The sequence below is a fragment of the Sesamum indicum genome, linkage group LG8 (assembly GCF_026168435.1).
Source record: "Sesamum indicum cultivar Baizhima isolate 11 linkage group LG8, ASM2616843v1, whole genome shotgun sequence".
Classification (NCBI taxonomy): Eukaryota; Viridiplantae; Streptophyta; class Magnoliopsida; order Lamiales; family Pedaliaceae; genus Sesamum; species Sesamum indicum.
In genome coordinates, this window is record NC_142664.1 from 27,248,415 (window position 1) to 27,274,380 (window position 25,966).

At 36.0% G+C, this 25,966-nt stretch overlaps 4 protein-coding genes and 1 pseudogene across 6 annotated transcripts; 4 read left to right on the forward strand and 1 right to left on the reverse strand.

Annotated features, from left to right (window-relative positions):
* Window positions 1–1,061: 1,061 nt before the first annotated feature.
* Window positions 1,062–3,188, forward strand: LOC105169041 (NADH dehydrogenase [ubiquinone] 1 beta subcomplex subunit 3-B). Of its 2 annotated transcripts, XR_848377.3 has the most exons (3): window positions 1,062–1,359; window positions 1,949–2,011; window positions 2,995–3,188. XR_848377.3 is itself a non-coding variant. In XM_011089304.3 (2 exons), exon 1 carries the CDS (start codon window positions 1,128–1,130, stop codon window positions 1,344–1,346), a length of 219 nt encoding a protein of 72 aa, XP_011087606.1. In that variant the 5' UTR covers window positions 1,062–1,127; the 3' UTR covers window positions 1,347–1,359; window positions 2,995–3,188. The 2 variants fall into 2 exon arrangements, 1 of the variants encoding a protein (XP_011087606.1); XM_011089304.3 differs by lacking the exon at window positions 1,949–2,011.
* A 453-nt stretch (window positions 3,189–3,641) lies between these two features.
* Window positions 3,642–4,972, reverse strand: LOC105169042 (agamous-like MADS-box protein AGL62). Its single transcript, XM_011089305.3, has 2 exons — window positions 4,622–4,972; window positions 3,642–4,219 (listed from the first exon to the last, which is right to left on the reverse strand). Exons 1-2 carry the CDS (start codon window positions 4,939–4,941, stop codon window positions 3,829–3,831), a joined length of 711 nt encoding a protein of 236 aa, XP_011087607.3. The 5' UTR covers window positions 4,942–4,972; the 3' UTR covers window positions 3,642–3,828.
* Window positions 4,973–6,812: 1,840 nt separating this feature from the next.
* MMT (methionine S-methyltransferase) lies at window positions 6,813–15,482 on the forward strand. Of its 2 annotated transcripts, none has more exons than XM_011089306.3 (12): window positions 6,813–7,104; window positions 7,897–8,090; window positions 8,263–8,469; window positions 8,639–8,734; window positions 9,542–9,730; window positions 9,800–9,988; window positions 10,090–10,326; window positions 11,669–11,803; window positions 12,553–12,873; window positions 13,005–13,184; window positions 13,508–14,458; window positions 14,914–15,482. In XM_011089306.3, exons 1-12 carry the CDS (start codon window positions 6,882–6,884, stop codon window positions 15,211–15,213), a joined length of 3,222 nt encoding a protein of 1,073 aa, XP_011087608.1. In that variant the 5' UTR covers window positions 6,813–6,881; the 3' UTR covers window positions 15,214–15,482. The 2 variants fall into 2 exon arrangements, with proteins under 2 accessions (XP_011087608.1, XP_011087609.1); XM_011089307.3 differs by having other exon boundaries at window positions 12,556–12,873.
* A 1,017-nt stretch (window positions 15,483–16,499) lies between these two features.
* On the forward strand, window positions 16,500–17,376 carry LOC105169044 (18.1 kDa class I heat shock protein pseudogene; annotated as a pseudogene).
* A 1,075-nt stretch (window positions 17,377–18,451) lies between these two features.
* On the forward strand, window positions 18,452–24,887 carry LOC105169045 (26S proteasome regulatory subunit 6A homolog A). The gene is made up of 10 exons (XM_011089309.3): window positions 18,452–18,626; window positions 18,772–18,888; window positions 19,880–19,987; window positions 20,518–20,709; window positions 20,804–20,995; window positions 22,097–22,215; window positions 22,386–22,473; window positions 22,795–22,914; window positions 23,069–23,209; window positions 24,579–24,887. The coding sequence occupies exons 1-10, from the start codon at window positions 18,513–18,515 to the stop codon at window positions 24,654–24,656; spliced, it is 1,269 nt and encodes a 422-aa protein (XP_011087611.1). The 5' UTR covers window positions 18,452–18,512; the 3' UTR covers window positions 24,657–24,887.
* Window positions 24,888–25,966: the final 1,079 nt, after the last annotated feature.

Sequence of the window (25,966 nt, forward strand, 5' to 3'; positions counted from 1 at the left end):
AGGAGCATGGTCCGCGAGGGAGCTCTCTCTTTGTAGTTTTTCCTTATTTTTCTTTTAATTAAATTTAACAACTTTTTTTTAATTATTTTAAAATATTCAAATCCTTTTAATTTCTTTTCACTCAAGTCTAATAAAAAAAGTTTCTTTTTTCCCAATAAATCAATTATTTTCGTTACTATCAACATCATATCATTACGTTTAATTAATATATACTATTAAAGTATAATAACATCGCACATATTGATGAAAATCGAACTCGTAATTTTATAATTACAGGACTTCAACTTTACTTATTGAGTTAAAACTTCATTAGCTTATTAATAATAAGAGAGATCAACATGTTAATTTTGGTATGTTTTGTATTATTTTTATTTTTAATGCTAATGTTTGATAATAGTATCATATTATTTTTTTTCAATTGAATATAAATATGAATTAATTCATGAAAAATGCAGCTGTATTTTTATTTTTAAAAACATAGTCTTGCTTAAAATTAAAAATAAATATAATTTACACTCGTCAACACAAGAATAATATGAAAATAAGTTAAAAGAGTATTTTTTTATATATAATTTTTATTTTAAAATTACTTAAATTAAGTTAATTTAAATACAAAATTATAAGCAACTCTTACCAACTTATGCTTCTTTATGATAAAATTATAAATATTTAGTTATTATTTTAAACACTCCAACTTTAATATTTTTTTTAATTTTTTTTTACTTTTGAATATTTTCAACTTTCACTATTTTTTAACTTATATTTTTTTTACATATTAAATAAAAAATTTAAAAGTTTATTGAAAATAATAACTTAATAGTTTTTAGTTAGTTTAAATTTCTAATCTTGGTTTAGTAGGGTAATTAGTGTAAATTATGAAGAGAGTTAAATTAAAATTTTGAGTTGCACAATATCAGAAAGCCTTAAGCCCAAGAAGCCCAAAATATTGGTCTAACGTTATTACTCTTTGAGGCCCAATCTATTGAAATGATGGGCCCATGTAATTGGCCCATGGGCTGCGGTTAGCTCTTTTATAAAGCCCAATTATTCTCTCCAGTCTCCACTGATCATTTCATCATCGTCATCGGAGGGCAAGAGAGAGACGACCAGAAGAAGCAGCAGCGTCAATGGCGAAGCCACTGGGAACTACCGGGGAGTTTTTCAGGCGACGCGACGAGTGGCGGAAGCATCCGATGCTGACCAATCAGTGGCGCCACGCCACACCTGGCCTCGGGATCGCACTCGTGGCCTTCGGAATCTACCTCGTCGGTGAGACTGCCTACAACAAGATCTATGCCCCCAAGTCTCATTCCCACAGTCACTCCATCTCTTCTGCTTCTCACTGAACCTCGGCCCTGGGTTAGACTCACAATCTGATTTTTTATCGTTCTGTGAAGAAGCTTACGAATTGCCATTTTGTTTCTGAAAATTTGGAGTTTTGATTGAGTATTTGACGTTTAGGTTTTGAATACGTTAGGTTTTGGTTTGTCGATTCAGGTTATCTTGTCGTATACATTTTTGTTTTCTGCACCTCAGGGCTCTTTAACTGAAACTCGAAATTTCACTTATTTTCTCAAGTTTATTGGTTTTGTATCTGAAAATTAGGTTCTTTTTAATCATAGATATGGTTGCCTTAGTGCTGCTCTTGCTTATTTTGTGCATCCAGTCTGTTCTAGTATTTGTTCTTTTGGGTGATTTAGTTGCAAGCAAGTGTCTTATTGTTTTGAAGTTGTTTTTTCGGTTTCTCTGGGCTTGTGTCTATCTTGTCTCGAAGTATGAACGCTATGCACCCAAATAGGCAAATTAATGTGCACTTGGTTGCATGGGCAGTTTAATATGGGGGTAGTCTTCTTGGTTGCATGCCCAGTCTAATTTGAGTTTTTTCTTTTTTCTTTTTCTGAAATAGAGTGGTTGAGCTTAGATTTCGTTATTTTGTAATTTTGCGAAGGTATCTAAACTTCACCTCAAAGTTCAGAGCAGATGACAAAACTGGGATTTCCCCTTGGCCAAGGTCCGTAAGGCAGATTTAATCAATGAGTATTTATTGAGCCTTTGTGGTTATGGACGAGCAAGACATTTGCTTACAATCTCGTACATGCATTGTCTTTCAGTCAGCTAGTTGAAACATTGGCACGGTGGATTAGAAGCATTGCGTCAATGAAATAGTTAACGGAATATTTCTACCAACTTTTGATTACTTTCCACTCTGTATCTCCTGAACACTGCATATTCTGTCATCACAAGGGCTCTGGAAAGAGCTTATATTATTGTCATCTTACTGCAATGGTTGATCACAATGAAGCTCCGGGGGATTAAGATGTTTTTCTTTAAAAAGAACTTATAGAATTGCTAACCAATACAGTGTTTCTATTTAATTCTTTTTTTTTCCTTCAGATGAGACTGTTGGAAAACAAAAATGCTCTTCACCTTGCACGAGACAATTTTCTCCTTAGAAAAATTTTATTATTTGGCTTCTTGGGTATTGCTTTTACATTTTCAGAATTGGGCTGACAATTCCAATTCTGTTTTTAGTCAAATGGATCCATGTGTCGTTGAAAAATATGTGGGGTTGTTCAATTGGAATGCCGAGTAGCTGATAGGATTTTATCATGATCATGACCTAAGTGATTTAGAAAAGTCTTCATAACTTCTATGCTGGATGTAGTTATTGATTTTTCATTAATCTCTAACTGCCTTTTTTCTTTTTCTTTTTTTCCTTCCCCATTTGCAAGAAGACCATATTGAATTTGGCATATTTATTTCATGTTATCATGGATTATTCTTCACCTTTTCTCCGTGGAACCAATATTGACACATCCAATTTCTTGTTGCCATTCAACCTAAATGCTTATGCTAGATTGCTGTGTTGCAACTTTACGCCATTTCTATTCTCTTCTGCTTTCATATGGATGGATGCAGTTACTATTTCTTTTACGCTACCTGATGAAAATCTCCACCAAGATTAATATTTTGTTGCATACATTGATCGTGCAGATGAACATCTGGTGTCAAAGAATGAAGAGGATCATGTTTCTCACTTTACAGCTCCATTTCTGCGAGTGATTAAATAAAGCATTCCCTGGACTTGTTTGTTGACTCCAATCAACTACAACTTTGAATTTGTATCCAAGATAAGAAAGACAGTTTTTTCAATGGCTTATCTCTTATATCTCACTTGCTTGATGCTATCTCTGTCTCTCTATTGTTGTGTGAGCTGCATATATATTCATGTGTGTATATGTTCATACATAGAGACACAAAATTGTCTTGCCAGAGACCGCGATGTATTGAAGTCTGCTTAAATCGATTAATGCATGCTGAGTTCCATTAGCAGCCTGAGGAATATGGCATAATTCTTCAAAAATTTCGTTAGCAACGCAATTTCTTTTTCAACTTTATTGCCGTAATTATTGGATATAAACACTTTAATACTAACTACCATCTGTTTTTGCTTTGAATTTTCCAACTCATATATTTATTTTACGCATATATAATATCTATGAATAATGTTCACACCAGATGCTGTAATTTTGTAAAATAATTATTATTTTGCATGCGTATTATCCTTGACATAGTCATTAATTTTTAATATCAAATCCCTGATGATTCCTGAATCTTTATTCTTGTTCTACATTTTGGCTTAGTTTTCTACCCCAACCAGACAAGCAGAGATCCACCAGCACGACAACTGGAATTTGCAACTATCATTTGAAATCATATTTCCAAAGGCTATTGATGCCTGAGCTTCAAAACACACACTTGTAATACAAATACTGAGAAATGTAACTTAGCTTCTTTATTTAAAAAACCCACTGATCTCAAAATTAATCAGAAATGCCCAGGGCCATAGCCAGCGTTGAAGTCCTGAGACATGTCTTCTTCACCAGCCCTGGTTGCCCCCTGATCATATGGAATCACAGTATTATACTGAAACACAGCAGCATGTTCGGATGAAGCACCGGCACCAAACAGGAAACCCTCTCCACCTCCAGGGCCAACTCCGCGCCTCCCCACCTGGGTTTCAAGATTCTTGCCGAAATCCACGACAGCCCCTTTCAGATGCTCAAGCTGTTGATAGCTCAGTCCCTCAATCACGTCCGCGGATGGAAACCATTTCTCCTTCTCACAAGCCTTTCTCATCCTCTCTATCTCTTCTCCCCTCGCTCTTTCTGCTTCTATCTGCCTCTCAACCTCTGCAAGATATTTGAGCTCGTTTTCGCTATAGAAAAAGAGAATATTAGCAACGAAAAAGGGAAAAAAAAAAGCTGATGGTATCGTTTTTGTTTCTAATTATATGTACTTGATAAGCTAAAAGAAATATTTTTATTTTGTTAATAATGAAGTTTGTAGTTTCAATAGTGATAATTATTATATTAAAAGTGATAATTTAATATCAGTAAATACGACTATCAATGTATTTGTATTGTCACTAAGTTATTGATGTGTAGTTAATTATCAAGATTACTGACAATTTACACAAATTTCTTGTTGCTAATAAGTTCTTGGAAACTATATATGGCAAAATATAATTAGTGTCAGTTAACATATATATTTCTAGTGATAATTTAAAATTATCACATGATATTTTGTCTGTGAAATTATTTTTTGTTTTAGTTCTTGCCTGTTCCTGGTTGAACCCTGCTGAAATACATGATTCGACCGATTAGCAACATCACCAGGCGAAGAATTTGGGGCCAGGAGTTTGTTGGCAACGGTGTGAACATCAGGGTGGCCGAAGGAGTGGGCCTTGTTGCCCGGAGAGAAAACAACGACGGCCGCTTCAGAGCCGGTAAGCGTACAGAGCTCACTTGCCTTCTTGAAAAGGCCTACGCGTCGTTTTGAGAAAGTAACCTGAAGGTTGCTCTCTTTCTCCATCTTCGTCATGTTCACCTTTCGTCGGCCTTTATTTTTCTTGTTTTGTGATGGATCACTTGAACTCATCCTGAGATCTCAGAATACGACAGGTGCAATATAGTGTTTGAGGGCATTGCATGAATAGTAGTATTTGTAAGAGTGATTTTTGTCCCTTGAAGATTATACATTTCGTTTATTGGGAAAGATGAATTGATGTTTCAATCCAATTTTGCAGTTTTTTACCAATTTTAATGCCTTTTGAGTGTTAATTTCTAATATCTCCTATTGAAAATGCACATTGGTGGTTTATGTTATTTTCCATCTATTCCAGGACAAAATCTCGGGACTGTTATGAGCGTCGTACAAGAAGTGTATCGTAATAATTTCTAACGCTTATTTTGGTGGGAAAAAAATTCTGAGTCGAGATGCTACATGAATGTATTTTTTTTAAGCATAAAAAGATTTATTTAACGTGCAATAAATCACTAATAAGGCCATTAGGAATAAATATGAATTTTTATCCTTTTTTATTAATATCAGTAAATTTCGATGAACTTTGACTTATAAAGTGACTTATTATTAGATGTACTATATATAATTTTTCAAATCATAGAGAAAAAATTTATGCATAATTATGCTAAAACTTAAGGGAGAAAAGTGTAATTAACCCTTTGTAAAATACATATCACAACAAAATTATAATCGTCCACGTTTTACATATTAAGGAAAAACAATATAAAGAAAAGGGAACTTGTACGAAAAAGTTTATAATACCAATAAAAAATCAACATCTAACTATTGTTTATGTTCTATTCATATTTTACACAGTGAAAACATAAACATGTTTTAGAATATATATGTCTGCATATGCATAATAATACAGATATGCAGATTCACATGCGCACATGGGCATGCACATTTATATATATTTTTATTCATAATATAATTTAAAATATAAAATATTATTTATTATATGCATGCAGAAACAACATGCCACATTGACTAATTATGTATAATTATATCTGAAATACACGTATCCACTTATCATATAATTTGTTATTTAAATAATGATATGTCATGTATTCATGTTTTACTCTATTTTTTTTTAATTAAAAGAAAAATGCTTGACTATGATCAAGTTGCATAAAACAATAATATCGATCTAGAGACACTTTTAGATTATCAATTAAGTGGATTGTGAGGTGATAATTACATAACTAAGTATTTCAACATGTAACAAATCACAACTTGGTTTAAATAAAATTGAATTTTTAATTCCATACGATAGAGGAGTAATGGGCGGTTCATTTTTTGTATGTGGGAAAGATTGTTGATAGGGATCTCTACAGTAAAATATGAGAGATGATAAATTAGTAATTTTGTTAGTATTTATCTGATTTAATAAAATGTAAAATTACCAAATTATATTATCATACTTTTAGAATCGAATAAGTTATCAAGCCTTATATAGAGCCAACGTCATGTAGATTTCTAAAGGGCTGCAATTTCTTATAGTAAATTATGGATAAGGGTGGATTGAAGACCCGACCCATCCTTATCAAGCCGTCTCCAATCCATTTTTTGTTTTACAGTGTTGACGACTAAAGTTTTAAAACTTAGAGGTAATTAATGTATTGCATGTGTTGTTTGTTTCATACGCGTGCAATATTTTGAGATTTTAAATTATTAATCTACTTTATGATATTGAAATGGTAAATTTGTTGATTTATAAAACGTGCTATATGCTTTTGAAAATCATAGAAAGGCAACATCAGATAGAAATTATACAAACATTAAAAGAATAGTAAGAGAAAGTAGGGGTCACATTTTATGAAAATTAAAAATAGAAAAAAGACTGAAAATATTTTATAATAATCACATAAAAAGTCAAAACCTATTTTCGCACGTTGTACGAAGTCTTGGTGTGTGCATATATATATATATAGATTCATACGTATACACGCATTGCACACCCATAGCTCTCTGCGACTGCATAGGCAGACAACACACGGTGATTAACATTGAATATGGAAGAGTTTCTGAAGCGGTGCGAGCAGTCCGGCGATGCAGCCTACGGTGCTCTCCGATCGCTCCTGGAGCGACTCGAGGATCCGAGTACGCGGACCGACGCACGTGTCTTCCTGTCGGAGCTCCAGAAACGATTCAGTTCCAAGGAAGCCTCGGAGCGCGATCGGTGCCTTGAGACCTACCATTTCCAAATTCAAGACATCTATCTCGAACAGTATGAAGGTATATGCGCCTTTCGACATCTATGCGTATTGGTGTACGTGTAAATCTATGCGTGTATTTGTGTCCGTGGTTGTGTACCTGCATGGATGATATGATTTGATGAAGAATGTTGCGGGGGAGAGGTTTAACGAGGGGATTGGGATTGTGGTTTTTGGATAGTGGATATTGTTTGGTTTGCTCCATAATCTCATGGAATTGCCTTACTCAGGGCGATCGACGAAAAGTAAATTTTAAACGTCAATGTCACGACACTGTTCAAAAGTCTGTTATTCTTGGAGCTAACTTAGTGGCTGTTTGAGACTTTGCTAAATTAAGAACTACAATGGATCAATCATTGTAGCCTGTAAAATATGAATACTTCCAAGACAGGGAAAAAGTCTTTGTCAATGCTAATGTTACATAGGGATGCTGATCAATAGTTTATTTTCTATTTTTCTAATTAGGTGGGTTTTCTCATGCATAGAGTAAAACAACTCCTACTGTGCTGAGAATTTTTCACTGTGTAATGATATGTTCTGTTCCCTGTATTCTGTCAACAAATTAATACAAATCAATTCTTGCAAGGGGTTACATGCTACAGTCTATGACACTAAGGCTGCTGATGTGTCGAGCAAAGCGAATGATGCCTATAATTTCCTCACCAAAGTTTATTTGTAAATGGAGTTCCTATATTGATATCATTCCATGTATTTTGAAACTAATTGTATTATACTGATATGGTTTTATACCACTTTTAGCTTTGTTTGTTTGCACTCCTTTGTTGCATTGATATCATTCTATCACCTATTGCAGGTTTTGAGAAGCGGAAGAAACTTAGCATGATTGTAATACCCAGTATCTTTATGCCCGAGGATTGGTCCTTCACTTTTTACGAGGGTCTCAATAGGCATCCAGATTCTATTTTTAAGGACAAGAGTGTAGTTGAGCTTGGCTGTGGAAATGGCTGGATAACCATTGCCATTGCTGAGAAGTGGTTGCCCTTAAAGGTTCATGATCCCTTAATCCTACTGTCAAGTTATTTTCTGAGTGGTTTTAACTTGTTGTGCTTCTCTTCTCCAGTGAAGACCCTATCTTGTTATGCATGTCTTCTAATGTTTGTTTGGGACCCGAGAAATAAAGTGAAGGAGGTTTCTTAACCCACTGCATACCATTTTACAGGTATATGGTCTTGACATAAATCCAAGAGCAGTGAAGATTTCTTGGATAAATCTATACTTGAATGCTTTGGACGACAATGGGCAACCAATTTATGATGGGGAGAAAAAAACTTTACTTGATAGGGTTGAGTTCTATGAATCAGATTTGCTATCTTACTGCAGAGATAATCATATAGAAATTGACCGAATTGTTGGATGCATACCACAGGTACTTTCATCAATTTCAGGAAATGGTTTTCACAAAGTTTGCACATGATCATGCTTTTCATGTTCATATAAAAGGGCAAAAGCTACTTCCATCTATTGATATGGTGTATGTGGTTATGGAAAGACTCTTTCTAGATATTCCAATGTTTCTTGTTTTGGCTTGTTTCCAGATTCTTAACCCTAATCCAGATGCAATGTCCAAAATGATTACGGAGAGCGCCAGCGAAGAATTCTTACATTCTCTGAGCAACTACTGTGCTCTTCAGGTTTTATGTTATTTCAACTTTCCACTTGCATCTAAATGCTTCAAGCTAAGTATGTGAAACAGAGTTCTAGTTAATTACTTATGTATCTGGTGAAGATTTTCTTCAAGCATGCAATAGAATCCAAGGATCTTGCAGGCTAAGTATTTTGTCTGGCTCTGACCTTATCATTTACTCTCCTAAATTCTTCTGAGTTTTCTCTTTCATTTACCTAAAACCTTTTTTCTTCTCCTCCCCCCCGCGGTGCTAGTCTTTGTTCCTGCTATTGAACCTAAATAGACCGCAGATAATCACGACTTTCCATGCTTCTTGATACTTATGCAGTACATAGGATGGATGAAACTAACTGAGCGAACAAAAAGTTATTATATGATGATTATTTGTGCAAAAGGTCCCATCTTATATGAAGAAACTTAATCTTATAGTTTTTTGCTGCAGACATTTCTAGTTACAGTCCCTAGATAAGAGTTGTAAGAAAAATTGCAGTTAATCTTATGGGGTATTCTGCAGCGCAAGTTTCATCTCTCTATATCTGATGTGCCATTTCTTGCCTCCAAGTTAAAAAATCAGTTTGTCTTGCAAACAACTCTGTCACATTATATTCATGATGATGCAGTTTCTTTTTTGTAGGATGTTATATATCTAGACTCATAGACCATCCATTTCATTCTATTAGCAATTATATATGTAGACAAAGCTGTTCGTTCACGTGCTGAAACATTATTCTATACCTACTCTGCTCTGTGTCTATTTTTGAAGCAAAAAGAGCTGCTCTGGTTGGTTCCTTGAGTTATAATCTGTTTTCTTTAGGGCTTTGTGGAGGACCAATTTGGGTTAGGTCTCATTGCAAGGGCCATCGAAGAAGGGATATCTGTTATAAAACCTCTGGGGGTTATGATCTTTAATATGGGAGGTCGCCCTGGACAAGCAGTGTGTAAGCGTTTGTTTGAACGTCGTGGTCTTCGTGTTAAAAGACTCTGGCAGACTAAAATTCTTCAGGTTCTACAATAACTTAAAAGTAACATTTATATCCATTAAAGGATAAATTTTTAAGATCTCTTATTGCAGGCTGCTGACACAGATATTTCAGCCTTAGTTGAAATTGAAAAGAATAGTCCACACCGTTTTGAATTCTTTATGGGACTTGCTGGAGATCAACCAATTTGTGCACGAACAGCTTGGGCCTATGCGAAAGCTGGTGGCCGTATTTCTCATGCTTTATCAGTATATAGTTGTCGACTCCGTCAACCTAATCAGGTTTGGAATTTCTCCATCAATAAGAGTTTAGACATACATTTAGAACCTCAGAAGAAATGGTTTCATTCTGTAGCGTGATGCTAAATCTGCTGCTTCAACAGGTGAAAAAGATCTTTGAGTTTCTGAGAAATGGATTGACTGATATCAGCAGCGTTTTAGATTTGTCTTTTGAGGATGAGTCTGTTGCGGATGAGAAGATTCCATTCCTAGCTCATCTCGCTAATATTTTACAAGATATTTCATTTTTCTCTTATCAACCACCAGCAGGAAGCAGACGTTTTCGTAGTCTTATTTCTGGCTTTATGAGAACATACCACCATATCCCACTGACTGCAGATGTAAGAAACACTTTAACTCAACTGCACAAACTTTACTCTTGATGTTCTTAATCACTGTGATACAAGCTGCCTGTATTCATCTTAGATTTATATGGTGTTTGCTTTCTGTAACCTATTAATTGGAACTTTCTGTTGTAGACTTCTCCACTTGTGTGAAACTGTGAAGAAATCTTGAAAATTTTGGAAATATGAAGCTCAACATGAAAATCTTAAAAGTAAATACACATGCAAGCTCATATGCAACAACCCCATTTTTACAATATTTCATGAATTTATTTATCAAGATGTAGTATTTTACACCTTGACAGTTGTTGAACTAAATAAAGCAAACTCTTTCCTGCTAAAGATGGGACAAAGTTTGATGGGAAAATGAGGAAAATAGGTTTTTACTAGTTGACCTTTGGGATATACTGCATAACAATCAAATTTTGGTTTAGAAGATGGTTCACAGTGCATCAGGCTAGTTTCTGACCTTATTTCTCTGAATACCGGCCTCTTTCTTGTTAACTCTTTGTGATGGTCAGCAAAATATCGAGTCAACAAAAATATTGACATCTGGTGAATTACATGCGACGTGGAAAATGTTGCTGTACTTTAGAAACGTGGTTCTCTTTTGATTTATGTATCTTGGAACCACTTATCAACAGAATGAGTAAAGGACAGACTTCTGTTGTCTACACTTGGTCTACCTCAGGGTAGTGGTGCATTAGATCCGATAGTTTCCCGACACCAAATGAGCATTAATAGAAAGAATGAAGACTTGGTATTACATTTCTAGAGGGAAATTCACAACGCATATTTTCTTATAATTGGAAGATTTTGGCATAGGAGAGATCAGTTAATGAAAACTATGGTATCATGCATTGTAGTTGATGGTTATAAAAAGACAAGTGTATCATCTGTTCTCTTAATTAAGGAAGTCATGATGGATGGCTTGATATATTTGTATTTTTGTATTTCATCAACAAAAATTAATGCTTCCTTTCATAGTCCTCTTTGCTTGGACTTGAAGCCCATATTTGTTGTACAAAAAGCAACTTTCCCCTATGAAATTCAATAAGAACGCATAATACTTACCCAGGACCTGAATTAATCAGTAGAAACAAGCATAGAAATTACAAACTCCAGACACGAGCATTGTGAAAAAAGTATTTCTCTATATGGAGCATTTTACAATTTGTCTTTACTACATTCAAACTGCTTCGTCAACAATATGTAGTTCGGTTTTGAAAAATTTCACATGGTAGCCCTTAAAATTGGTTGACATGAAATTTGAGGCATGTAGAATGAAATTTTCCACGTTACTGATTAGGATTCTTTTCTTTTTTTATTTTTGGACTAGAATGTTGTTGTATTTCCTTCAAGGACTGTTGCTATTGAAAGTGCTCTACGTCTGTTGTCGCCGCACCTCGCCATTGTTGATGAACAACTGTCCCGATATTTACCAAGCCAATGGTTAACAACCTTAAATATTGAGGTACGGTGATGCCAAAGTCATTTTGCATCCATTTCATCACTATTGATCATTGTGTTTATAAATGGTAGTAGCATAATTTGGACATCATATTCTTTTTATCCTATGAGACTTTATACACACCTCTGATTAATTCTTTGATAGAGTTGACTTCAGCTATAGAATCAGGCTAAAAATTAAAAATGGAGCCTTCTATAGGAAAATAATATGAAGAGATTGTGCTCATCTCTGAAGAGAAATGGTTGATGGTTTGAGCTGATATTTCACATTCCTGAAAACAAAGGTTCATGAAAACTTTTCTGGAGATGCACTAGCATATCCAACCAGCTCTTCTGTTCGAAGATACTCCCTTCCTTAAATTTCCCTTGTTCAGAAATTTTTTCTGTTTTCACATGCAAACTTTAAAATTTGTTGCCTCAAAACAGATTAGGTTCTGAACTGTTTTTTTTCTTTTCTCTGTAGTCAACCTTAAGGTGACATACTCTAATCCTAAACATCCTCCATATATGAAGGCTGACATATTATAACATGCTATATTGTTTCTTCTTGTATGCTTTTGTGTAACCAGAAAAAAATTTGAAAGACATGACGATGAGCTGTTCATGATTGTTTATAAGTAAAAATCATGGTCCTTCACATTCTTGATGTTTATTTTAGAGGCTTTGGGGAAAAAATTCAACATTGTCATTCAATTGCGGGTGTTGCCTAGGTGCAACTTTTCTTTTGTTTTTTAAGTTCTCTTTCCTCCCCAGAAGGCAGAAACTGGAAAAAACTCGGAGGAAGTAATAGCAGTCATTGAGGCGCCACGTCAGTCAGACTTGATGTTGGAGCTGATAAAAAAGTTGAAGCCAGAGGTAGTAGTGACAGGGATAGCTCAATTTGAGTCAGTTACTAGTTCAGCATTTGAGCATCTTTTGGACACGACAAAAGAAATTGGCTCTCGTTTGTTTTTGGATATATCAGACCATTTTGAGCTATCTAGCCTTCCCAGTTCCAATGGAGTCCTTAAGTATCTTGCTGGAACTCCTCTGCCTCCACATGCTATGATTGTTTGTGGCTTACTGAAAAATCAGGTATATGGTCTAGTAGTACTTTGTCAGTGGAGATACTACTCAAGCTATCAATTCTGCTCTAGATGGAGGCTGTATAGACGCTTTCAATTGATTTATGTCCTCTTTTGACCTTTTTGTTCTCTGGAGTCCAGGTTTATACAGATTTGGAAGTGGCTTTTGTGATTTCAGAGGAAGAGGAAATGTTCAAAGCTCTATGCAAGACGGTTGAACTTTTACAGGGAAGTACAGCAATAATTAGCCAATACTACTATGGTTGTCTTTTCCATGAGCTTCTAGCTTTCCAGCTGGCTGATCGACGCCCGCCTCCACTGGTTAGTTTGTCAATGAATACTTTTATCATTGTTGCTCATATGTCTATCATTTTTTAAAAGCTATATGTGATGGATTTCGAATTCACCGGTGTCTTTGCTACTTTGTGCACATACACACACACACACCTCTGTTCAGCTTATTCTGTACATCAATAACATAGGATTTCTCAGAAAAGCACAAATGATATGGCCCTAACCGCAGTGTCTTTATAGTGTGACCAATCATCTAAACTGCTGAATACAGATAAATTCCAGTTTGATGGATTTTATAAAATCTTCTGATAGATCTAACTGTTTACAGTATTCATCTTTCATGTCTTCAGAGAAATGGTGAGAAGGCGAAAGCTACTGCAGTTAATGGATTTTCTAGTTCTACACTTTCATTACTTGATCATACCGAGTTATCGATAAATGAATCTGATGAGTCTTCCCTGGTTCATATGGATGCCGACCAAAGCTTTTTGCCCTTAACAAAACCTGTTACGGCTGCCATCTTTGAGAGTTTTGCAAGGCAGAATATAACAGAATCAGAAACTGATGTTACACATGGCATTAGACAATTAGTTAGCAGCAGTTATGGCTTTCCATCTAATTGCAACACGGAGTTCATATATGCGGACTGTCCTGTGGCACTTTTCACTAAGTTGGTTCTCTGCTGTGTTCAAGAGGGTGGAACTCTGTGCTTCCCAACTGGCTCCAATGGAAATTATGTATCTGCTGCAAAATTTTTGAAGGCAAAAATTGCAAGCATTCCGACCAATCCAGAAGTAGGGTACAAGTTGACAGAAGAAACACTTACTGCTGCATTGAAGACTGTTAATAAACCATGGATATACATTTCTGGTCCAACTGTCAGTCCAACTGGAATGCTATATAGTAATGAAGAAATGAATAAGTTATTATCTGTATGTGCTGAGTTTGGAGCGAGGGTTATTTTAGATACTTCATTCTCGGGAGTCGAATTCAATTCCAAGGGTTTCAATGGCTGGAATTTGGGAGCAACATTGGAGAAACTTTCATCTGCTAACTCAACCTTTTGTGTGTCTCTACTCGGGGGATTATTCAACGGGCTCAAATTTGGTTTTCTACTTATAAATCAGCCCTTTTTGATGGATTCTTTCCATAGCTTTGCAGGATTAAGCAAACCTCACAGCACAACCAAGTACGCAGTAAAGAAATTGCTGGATCTTAGAGAGCAAGAAACAGGGAATCCATTGAATGCTACAGCAGAACAGATGGAAAATCTAGAAAATAGATATAAGCACTTGAAGCAGGTAAATCTTGCAACCTATCAATCCATAGAAGGTTCCCTTCCTCCCTAATTATTGTTTATCATCGGTTCTTGCTACCCAAATACACATACATGCATTTACCCATCAGCAGTTCAATACTGTCTACCTCGTCTTAAAGGCAGAAACTATTTCACTGCACATTCTTGTGACCTTGATACGTAATCTTGTCCGGACACACAAATCAATGCAACTAGTCGATATGATTAGCTTTCCACTGATATGGCAAGCGAATTAAATATCAAATAAATGATTCAGTTCATTGTCCTGCTTTTTGCTAGTTGACGACTAGTATATATTAAGGCATGTAGCACCTAATAACTTAGGATGCCAAGTGATAGATCATCGGCTAACAATCACTTTTTTTCTATGTACTTGCAAATTATAGCTAAAAATATTCTTTCATGTGGTCTATATCTTATGCTAATTTGTTTCGACAGACACTTGAAAGTAGTGGTTGGGAGGTGCTTGAAGCTCAAGCGGGCATTTCTGTTGTAGCAAAGCCATCTGCTTACCTGGGCAAGACCATCAAAATAAACAAAAGTGGTAGTAGCCAGGAGATTAAGCTTGATGACTCCAATATCAGGGAAGCCATACTCAGCAGCACTGGCCTGTGCATCAACAGTGCTAAATGGACCGGCATTCCAGGTTACTGCCGATTCAACATCGCCCTGGAAGAAAGCAATTTCAAGCGTGCTTTGGATTGCATTGCCAAATTCAAAAGCTCGGTTGGTAAGTGAAATATTGCACTCTCAATGTTATGCTACCACATGTTCTTTTCTTTGGCTTTTTGCTCACAACTTTGGTGTTGTGAAGTAGACTTCTTGTTGATCAGCCAAACTGATGTTGCTCTTCTTACTGAAAGAGCCACAGGTTTCGTTCTTCTACTTGGTAGTCCTCATTTATAGAACTTGAACTTATGGATCCTTTCGAGTTTTATGCTATTTGCAGCTACTGAACTCGATTTTTTAAATTATTGTAGAAACTTCTTTTAAAATTTGCCGGTGTACATTGTTGCACGAAATTTTTTTACATTACATGGATTCAAGCAATACATCAAGACCAGTAAACAACAAAATTACAATAACTACAAATACCTACAAGTCCAGAGAAACTCGAATCCATGAACTCACTCACAGTGTTGCACGAACTGAGAGTCGGGATTTGGCAAAAAAGTAGAGTAGCGGACGTACTGCATCTTCCTTTAACATTAAACATGTAACTAATTGTTATATTGATTCTTTTATATTTTTACAGAAGGAAGTGTAGTCAAATTAATATCGTCAAGTTAGCAAGAGGATTATTTCTTTTTGGATGAAATATTAACAAATACTTCTGAAAGACAAATTGCAGGTAGAAAATCTATCGTGTAGTTAGAGTTTCGTATGTATATATATACACACACACATATATAGTTCAAAATCTTAATTTTACTGTAGAATGCAAAATACAACACAATTATATATCATCTCTATTCTTATTTGAACTGGATTTTAATTCTACAGTAAATTTGTATCGCATCTTGTATCGTATTTAACATATATGCCTTATGCATATAATTTTTTTCTTAATGACGTATTTTTATAAATACTACACGATATTTTCAAATGCAGTACAAAATAGTATAAAAATCTTGCAAGAAAAGATTCAATTGGGTCCTAACTTTTTCAGTTTTCATCTAGATTGGATTTCTTATTCTCCTTTGCTACATTTTTTGTTTTATTTTAGGTATACATGATATATGTATAAAGATGAAGCTATCGATTTTATACAAAACAAAATTTTACACACATAATATGTATATATAAATTGAAAGAAAAAATACAATAGAAATTAGAATAAAAAATTCAATGCAATTCTTATCTGTTGTAGACTTTATTTTCACTAGTGATTATTCCATACTTGCATGTTCCAGCTCAGTCTGTAAGCTTCCTGAGCTTCTCTTGGACTCTCTTGACCCTTCCAGAAATTCCCTGCCCCATCATAGCACCCTCTAGAACCATGTTACTCACCACCTATAAAACCCTTAACCAACAACACAATTCACACTCAAACAAGAAACTCACACCAAGCACACACTACACCCACTACACTCACCAAGTAAAGGGTCATAAACACACACCTATATTTACATCAGCAAAGATCACAGATGGAGAAAGGCAAACTGACCATAATGGCAGTCACCCTTTTAGCACTGGTGGCTTTTCTTCTGCCAGTCAAGACCAACGCACTCGTACCTTACGCACGCTCAATTTGGGACATGATGCTTCCCCCAGACGACCCCTTCAAGATCCTCGAACACTCCCCTCTGGGCCTTCCTAGAGGAGTGGTGGACGAGAACGCCCTGGCCCTTGCCCGGGCAGACTGGAGGGAGACGCCGGTGGCGCACGAGATATCCCTGGACATCCCCGGGATGAAGAAGGAGGATATCAAGATCGAGGTGGACGACCACCGGGTGCTGAGGGTGAGCGGTGAGCGGAAGACGGAGGAGAAAGTGGAGGACGAGAGGTGGCATAGAGTGGAACGGACGGTGGGGAAGTTCTGGAGGCAGTTCAGGCTGCCGGCGAATGCGGACATGGAGAAGGTGACGGCGCGGCTGGAGAACGGGGTGTTGAGGATCAGCGTGGGGAAATTGGCTGAGGGGGAGAAGAAGAGGGAGCCAAAGGTGATTAGCATTGTTTCCGATGAAGAGAAGAGCTCCGGCGGAGATGTGGTTAAGCCCACGAAGCAAGAGCTGTGAACAACCACGCCTTCCCCTCTCGTCTCTTGACGCACTTGTGCTGTTTGTATGTATTTGCATTTTGTTGCATCGGTGTGATGTATGTAACCAATGCAGGTTTTGAGTGTGTGTTGCTATCAACGAATGATTGGTGAATAAAATGTGTTTTGAGTTATTTTTCAAAGGGACATTCTATGGATTTTAGTCAAACGATCCACCTTCACAGTTTGGACTCCTACTATTCTAAGGCTATAATACACGGCGGATTCTTGATTGATCATACGATGGATATAGCGGATTCTTGATTGATCATACGATGGATATATATCTACCGTGATTAATGTGTAATTTAAAAAAATAAATAATTACATAGTACGTGATTGGATTAAATCCGACTCGATAAAAATTGTTTATAATATAAATTGTTATTATTTAGAAAAATTTTGAATTTGAAATAAAGAATTACAAGATTTTAAAAAATAAATGAGTATAATGAAATTTTATAAATTTAAATGAAGAAAACATTATAATGCTTTGAATTTCCATCCAAAGTTTTGAAATGTATTTTTCAATGTGGATGTGTAAAAATTCAATCACTGAAATGTGATTAATCTAAAGTCTCTATATTCATATTATTAATTTATGAAAATATATAAGACCCAAATTTCATATAGTTAATTTATTTTGAATTTTTAATTAGTATATTTTTTTAAATTTTAGCGGCAGCAACTATATCTAAAAAAAATATATAATTCTTCCCAAAATTTAATAACTCAGATCTAATTATTTGAACTCCTGAAAAATCAAATCTTAATTTTTTTTAGCTCAGTTTTTCAATAAGTATATTTTTCAGAATTACTATTAATGAATTGAAGTTATATTAATTAATCCAATTATGATCTAAAATTACATAAAAACCTTAGATAGAAAATTTAAGAGTAGATTATGTAGACATTCTTTAAAATTAGATTTAATTATACAAATATCTAATAATTTTTTTACATGTTAGGTGTCAACTATAAATTTGAAGAATTTATTCATAATTTTATAAAGAAAAAGGTGTATTTTTTTAATTAGATTTTATAGGTGTGAATGTATTTATTTTTAATTTAAATCATGAAATGTATAGCAAAAGTTGTGAAGCAGATTGGGTAATTAGTGCGGCCTAATGGGCCTGATAAAGGTGCAACATTGAATGGGCCCATTATGGACATTGCTCGGCCCATTTATCTGTACCATACCCCCTTCCTCAAGCCAACTTCTCTCTCTCTCTCTCACTACACGCGCAGAGGGATCGTATTGGGACGAAGTTGATCGGAGATGGCGACGCCGATGGTGGAAGACAACTTTGAGGAAGACCAGCTTTCTTCTATGACAACTGAAGACATCACTCGCGCCTCTCGCCTTCTGGATAACGAAATCAGGATCCTCAAGGTTTGTTTCCCGATGTTTCTTTGGTGGAATTCGAATGTGATAATGAGTGGATTGGATTTCTTTCCGCTTGGAAAATTGATTGCAATTGGTTAAGTTAGACCGGAGTTTTCAGTCGTTTTATGATGATTTTGTGTCTTTTTGGCAGGAAGAGTTGCAGAGGACGAATCTGGAGTTGGATTCGTTCCGCGAGAAGATAAAAGAGAATCAAGAAAAAATCAAGCTGAACAAGCAGCTTCCTTACTTGGTCGGAAATATTGTTGAGGTATTACGCAACAACTTTGGTTGTTCTTTTGCTCGAAATTTGGTGCCTTTTTGTGGCCTTCGTAAATGGGTTCTTTTGTTAGGGATTTTTGGTTTACCGTTTGGCCTTCAGGAAATACTGGAAATTCAGATGAATTAGGACATCTTCTTTTGACTGTGGGCTGGGAGTTTAGAGTTTGTTAGTGTTTGGTGGACTGAAACTGCGAAAGTGAAAGGAATTTGGAACTTCATGGGAAATGAACAAAGGCGACTAATGTGCATGCTTCTAGGAGGAAGAAGCATTGTGGAGTTTCTTGTTATTATTTTTTCAAGGCTTGTTCTTCCATTATGGGCAGCACTGTTAAAGTTCTAAGCTCAAAAGGATTAATTATGTAGGAACTAAATCAGAGTATCAAGTTCTTGGACTGGATGCATGCACTGAACTCAGCCCTCCATCATATCCAGAAAAGGCTTCCCTCTGACCAGTCTTAAGTTGAGGGTCATTGTTATCTTTGACAATAGTGGGTCAGCAGGGGGTTTGTTATTGTAGATAAATGTGGTCATGGTGGTTTGAGCAGATACATACGGCAGCTTGCATGTAGGAATGTAAATTTTATATGATTCAGTATAGAGTTTATAGGAAACAAAAGTGTACCATAACAGCTATATATATTTTTGGCTTGTGAAATGGTAGGAAACCTTCACTTTATGAGCAGATTATTAACGGGGCTTGACTGGGTTGTTCAGTAATATTGGCATCCCTACTTTTCTGTTTGACTAGTTCGGTTACTGAAAAAATACGTTGAAGGCAAGTGCCAAGAACAGTAAATACATGGAGTAGTTGGGGTTTACGCTTTAGTGACTGAGTAGTCTTAATGGCTTTGTCATGAGGCCTGCATAGGGCATTATGCAATTTTTTATAATCATTTTCTTGGTCGCTTCAATTTCTCTAGCTACAGAATTGTCGTTTGTTATCTACTAATGAGATCAGCACCTTTTATCTTTTTTGACAGATTTTGGAAATGAACCCAGAGGAAGAAGCTGAGGAGGATGGTGCAAATATTGATCTGGACTCACAAAGGAAGGGTAAATGTGTTGTGCTAAAAACATCCACACGCCAGGTTAGATGGCATATGTTATTCCATTTTTCTCCCCCTCCATCTTCCTTGATCTCCCTTGTCTCTTGTTATTTGCATGTGTTTGTGTTTTGTTTGTCATTCTTTTTTGGCATGGAGGGGCAGGTAACAAGGCTGAGGGTTGGGGATAATCTCATGTGTATCTTTCTCATTTCAGATGGTATAGTAGAGATACGAACAATAACACTAGATTATGTATAAAGCATTTTCTATTTTCATCAAATTTATAACGAATATGTTCACTGGAATTATGAATAATGGTACGTGAAAAAATCTAAGGAATTTTCTTTCTTAATCGAATTGAATTCTGGAAGTGGGAGTTTGGAAGTAGATACTTCATTTATCAATTTTGTTCTCTTGATACCTGCTACAAGAATACATAATAGGCAGTGGAGTTCTGGAGATTTCTACCTAGAAAAAGGCCTTTGTACAGATTTTCTGATCCATACCGAATCCAGGACTATTCCCTGAATTTCTAAACAGGATCATTAACACATATAATCTTTAAATTGCAGACAATTTTCCTGCCTGTGGTAGGTTTGGTTGATCCTGATAAGTTGAAGCCTGGTGATCTTGTTGGAGTAAACAAAGACAGTTACCTCATCTTGGATACTTTGCCATCCGAGTATGACTCCCGTGTTAAGGCTATGGAGGTTGATGAGAAACCAACTGAAGACTACAATGATATTGGAGGCTTGGAGAAACAGGCTAGTTTTCCTTTTTGATCGATTAATAAAGACTGATGCTTGCCGTTCTCTGATGTATATACCTTATGCTGGAAATTTCTTATGATCTCTGCAGATTCAAGAATTAGTTGAGGCCATTGTGTTGCCTATGACACATAAAGAGAGATTCCAGAAGTTAGGAATTCGCCCACCAAAAGGGGTACTTTTGTATGGTCCTCCGGGGACAGGGAAAACCTTAATGGCCCGTGCATGCGCTGCCCAAACAAATGCTACTTTTCTGAAGCTAGCTGGTCCCCAGCTTGTACAGGTATAGTGCTACAGGACCTACTCACTGATGCTTTACTTTCTGTAGCTTGGTTGATCTTGATGTTAAGGTTTCCATGCTTTTCCTTGTTTATTTTGTTAGTTGTTTTTGATAAATGTGGTGTAAATCTGTTGGTTGCGTTACATATCACATCAGAGACTCACATTTGAAGCCTTTTGTGGTTTCTGAAGTTTGGTGGTAGTGCCTTTATTCACCTGCTGATAGGGGTGGGATCAAGCTCTTCTTTCATCATGTTTTGTAAAAGGTATCCTAACCAAATTTTGCTGCTAAAGAGATCTTAGGACAATGAATACGACTGCAGCCGTTCCAAACAGTTATTGTGTTACATGGGTTGGCCTTGGGTTCTATTTTATCTAACTTAAGTTACCCGATTTCTCTATTTGTGTATTTTATTTGGTACATATTATAAATTTCAATTATGTCCTCGCTAACAGCAGAAAAGTAGCTGCCACCTGTGGATTGTAGGAGACTAGGAGTTGTGGCTGAATGGTTAGGTATGTTAGGTGGCAGTGTGGAGGCAGCTTAGGAGCCTGGAGATAATAGAAGTGTGGAGAGCGGAAAATAGATGAAATAAATCCAGAGGAGAAAACTACACTAGAAATGGACAGCAGATGAACACCCAGGGGAGAGTCCACCTGAAATTAAATCAAGGACCTCTGACCTCCTTTACAATCTTTTCTCTGACTGATCAAGTTCAACTTTGGGTTGGTCCTAATTGTGATTCCCACCAAACCTGTTTCTGCTTAATCACGTTCATGTATTTCAGATTGTATCTCCCCCAGTGGCAATCATATTGGATGAAGATTTGCATGTATTTGTTATGCTTCTCATCCTTGTCTTTCCAGCAACCGGTTGGATGTCAATCTTGCCTTTATGAAGTCTCTCCTTTCGATGATTTCTCTTTCTTGACTCAGTATCCCCAGTTATCCTTCCAGTGTGTGATATTTTCTGTTGATACTTGTCTAATATGAGCATGTACTGTACTGCATTGAAGCTGTGGTTTACTTCAGAGATTTGCGGTTGCTTAACAATAGTTTCCTTTTTTTTCTAAAAATTTTGTAACCAAACGTCTTGTGTATGTAGATGTTCATTGGAGACGGAGCTAAACTTGTTCGTGATGCTTTTCAACTTGCTAAAGAAAAATCTCCTTGCATCATTTTTATTGATGAGATTGATGCTATTGGTACGAAGCGTTTTGATAGGTAGGTGCCTACCTGCTTGATGCAGTTTGTGTTGCTTTTCTCTGCCCTTGCAATTTTCTAGAATTGAAATTTCTTGATGTAGTGGATTAAGCGACTGAAAAATCTATATACTAACGGTCTGGTGGTGCTTAGATGCTAATAACAGTTGATACTACCTTGTTCCTATGCAGTGAAGTTAGCGGGGATAGAGAAGTGCAAAGGACTATGTTAGAATTGCTGAATCAGCTTGATGGTTTTAGCAGTGATGATCGAATAAAGGTTTTGCTCTATTTCTTTCATTATAACTTTTGTTATTTTCTCCATTGAGTGATTTCCGTGATGGTCACTGCAACCAGAAGAGTCTTTATCCATTATTGTTTTAAACGTTTGGTGTCTTTATTTGCTGGATTTGTCTATATCTCTATTACTTTATGATGATGTCTTGATCTATGATGGATAGGGTGCACTTTGTAATGTCATTATGGTATTCTGGCCTGCACTGTAACAAGTTTTCCCTTGTATTTCAGTAAAATCAATGACTTATGTGGTCTTTGATATCATGATTTGCTGATGGTATTTGACCCCTGTTTCTATATTCAGGTGATAGCAGCAACAAATCGAGCAGATATCTTGGACCCTGCTTTGATGCGGTCTGGTCGGCTGGATCGTAAAATTGAATTTCCCCATCCTACAGAAGAAGCCAGGGCTCGCATTTTGCAGGTATACCATTAGTTGAGAATGTATATACCCTTGGTTTTCAAGTAGTTGATTGTTTGGCTTGTTTTGAAGTGAGGCTGTTGTATCATTTCCAGATTTCCTATATCACAGTGCTTGATTTGGACATGCTACTTATGAATGTTTTCTTTTATTTTAGATCCATTCGAGGAAGATGAATGTTCATCCAGATGTCAACTTTGAAGAGCTTGCTCGATCAACAGATGACTTCAATGGGGCACAACTTAAAGCTGTTTGTGTGGAAGCGGGCATGTTAGCACTTCGCCGTGATGCCACCGAGGTCAGTGTCCGTCTTTGTGTGTGTATGAGTGGGTATGAGCATGTGCAGTCTTAGCGGTCATGCCAACATTTGCAAACTTACATACTTCATGTGTGCCCATATGTGTGTGATATTGTAGATCAGACCAGTGTTTCTGGCATGCCTGCAAACACAAATTGCTTAAAGCTGATTGAGTTGCCTCCTATGCTTTTTATATGGTTACTGGAGTAGGAAATTCCGCAATCCTGATAATAGTTGGTTATTGAATTTCTTTCATTCTTGCAGTTGATCTTAATTGTTTCACTTGGGAGTACTCTAAAATTGGTGTGCTAACAGTAATGATTTTCTTCTTTGCCAATGCTATATATACAAGTGAATTTTCCTATGTCTAAATATGTGATGGTGCTGGAGTGAACTTGAGAATGCAGTTAATGTTGGAGTGAAGTAAATAACATGATATTTCAGATTTGGTATGCTATTAGAGTGTGGGAGAAATCTACTGTTTGGTAGTTGCGAGTTGGGGATTGGTATAATTTATGGACCACAAATTTTGATAAAGAAGTGTATTTCTGCTATTCAAGTTTTGACTTGTTGAGTTCAGTATAATTCAGGTTTACCCTGCAGATACCATAGTTAGCTGAGATTAACCTTCCAAGTATAGATTTTAGAGCTTATTGTGTTTCTAATTCATATTTATGCAAAGTGAAATGACAAAGCTGGTTATGTTAAAAGTTGTAACAAATTAGACTCCTATGGTGAGTGCTAAGTTAAATGGAAAATGTGTTGAGGCGTTGGAACCAAGATAGGGTAAGAGTACTTTGAGTTTGAGGATGTACTGGGATTTTCAGTCCTGGCCTTGTCCCGAATTACTTTGTTTCAGAGTGGGCTACATTTTCTGCAGTCTTACAATTAGGATATGTCATGCACAATGTTGTTAAGTTTGGAAATGATTACACTTAAGCGTTTTAAAGGTAAATTGAAAGTTGCGTTTTGGTGAACGTACTGAGGGCAGCCACATTTTGGTTCTCCTGCCCTCTATTGCAGAGAAACACTAGACTCTGTCTGTAAGCAGATTGCTTGTCTCCTGGTTATTGCCATGTATTATTTTTCATAATCTTATTCTTTTATATTACCTTAAATCAGGTCATGGGAAATACTGGTGTGAAGCTGACTAACCCCAAATTTTTGTTTCAATGTTGAAAACTTGCAATGGGAACTAATACTTACGAAAATTATCTTAAACATTTGTCTGAAACTTTAGAAAAATAATAAAATAAATCTGGTTGGATGAAATGCGTTGTCCTGTGATTCTATAGATCTTATTATGTAGTTATGTTATTTCTATATCTAAATAAAAAGCATGATATAATGAATCATCTTGGTTTCATAGGTGAACCATGAAGATTTTAATGAAGGTATTATCCAAGTTCAAGCGAAAAAGAAAGCCAGCTTGAATTACTATGCATAGACTTCAATTTCCCCGGGCACAAGCTTTTTGTTTGTGGCACTAGTCCAGGAGGATGCACACTACTTTGAAGGTTCAATAGGAATTGTACGTGTTCCCTCAAATGGCCTTCTCAACCGGATCTTTTCCATTGTTATGTTAAGCGTGGGCATCCAACTGTTCAATGTATTTCTGTTGAAATGGCAGGATTATATTGTCTGAGGTAATTTTATAATATTCTTTTCTTTTCAACAATTACTTGTTTCACGTTGTCATTGCCCGTGATATTCGTAGGCAAGCACCCTGAACCGAGCATAAAGTCTTAACCATCGAGCATGTGTAATTTGAATGGCAAGCACCATTTTGATATGACATTGAGAACCAAAAACTTACAACGACGATGTTTCAAAATTAGTTCATCATCGGTGAACTTGTTGCATTGAGTCTCTTAAATTGTGTGAGATGTGATTAGGCAGGCAACCTTGTGAAACTGCGTTCTAGCAATTCCTCACCAAAGTGAGAGCTTTCTCTTCCACAGCTGCCGTTCACATTTCCCTATCAGCTGGCCCCGCACTGCAGCTCCCCAGCTCCCTTAACACCCTCACATTGTAAGGTGGTGGACATTTGCCCTCCAGTAATCAAACATGGTGCAATTTCACTAAAACTATTGTATTGTGATTTACATAACAACTCCCCCCTCCCCCATTTTGGCAACAAATATTTGTACGCGTTAATTGTTAATGGAACTTAATTTAACTGATTCTTTTTAATTTAATTGATAATTTTGACGTCACAGTTGTTAGTGAAACTTAATTTAATTGATAAAATTGAGGTTTCACGACTGTGACATGATGTGTTCATAGTTAATGGTTTTGTCATCATAGTGGTTGTATTAATTATAAGAATAAATTTGGTTTGGTATAATTATAAATATTTTTCGTTATTGAAAAATTACAAATATCCTTTCAAATAAAAAAAATATGTAACCCATAGTCATGAAGTGGACATTATTATTTTAACTTTGTTAAAAAAAATTAAAAAATTAAAAAATTATTGAAAAGAAAAATGAGGGTGGTAAAATAAATAACCTAAAGAGAATATTAGTTCGTAAAAAAGTATTTTTTGAAAATTATAATATAATTTATAATTCAAAAAAAGTATATAATCATTTTACCATAACAATTGGATAGGAACCTAATGGGGTTAATAGTATGGATTCGTTGTTAGACGGATGTTAAAATTAAGGAGGTATTAGTATTTTCTCAAATAATAAAGAGATCATTGTAATTATATCAAAATTTATGTGAAGTGTTTGAATTTATCCTAATTATAAA

Bases quoted from the DNA above. Each gene is read 5' to 3' on its own strand.
- MMT (XM_011089306.3), top strand. From the start codon at position 6,882: ATGGAAGAGTTTCTGAAGCGGTGCGAGCAGTCCGGCGATGCAGCCTAC. The intron at 7,105-7,896 runs GTATATGCGCCT...CACCTATTGCAG, and splicing joins CTATCTCGAACAGTATGAAG to GTTTTGAGAAGCGGAAGAAA. The intron at 8,735-9,541 runs GTTTTATGTTAT...TGTTTTCTTTAG, and splicing joins GCAACTACTGTGCTCTTCAG to GGCTTTGTGGAGGACCAATT.
- LOC105169042 (XM_011089305.3), bottom strand. From the start codon at position 4,941: ATGAGTTCAAGTGATCCATCACAAAACAAGAAAAATAAAGGCCGACGA. The intron at 4,220-4,621 runs GCAAGAACTAAA...CTTTTTCTATAG, and splicing joins CAGGGTTCAACCAGGAACAG to CGAAAACGAGCTCAAATATC.
- LOC105169045 (XM_011089309.3), top strand. From the start codon at position 18,513: ATGGCGACGCCGATGGTGGAAGACAACTTTGAGGAAGACCAGCTTTCT. The intron at 18,627-18,771 runs GTTTGTTTCCCG...TCTTTTTGGCAG, and splicing joins ACGAAATCAGGATCCTCAAG to GAAGAGTTGCAGAGGACGAA. The intron at 19,988-20,517 runs GTTAGATGGCAT...TTTAAATTGCAG, and splicing joins TAAAAACATCCACACGCCAG to ACAATTTTCCTGCCTGTGGT.
- LOC105169041 (XM_011089304.3), top strand. From the start codon at position 1,128: ATGGCGAAGCCACTGGGAACTACCGGGGAGTTTTTCAGGCGACGCGAC.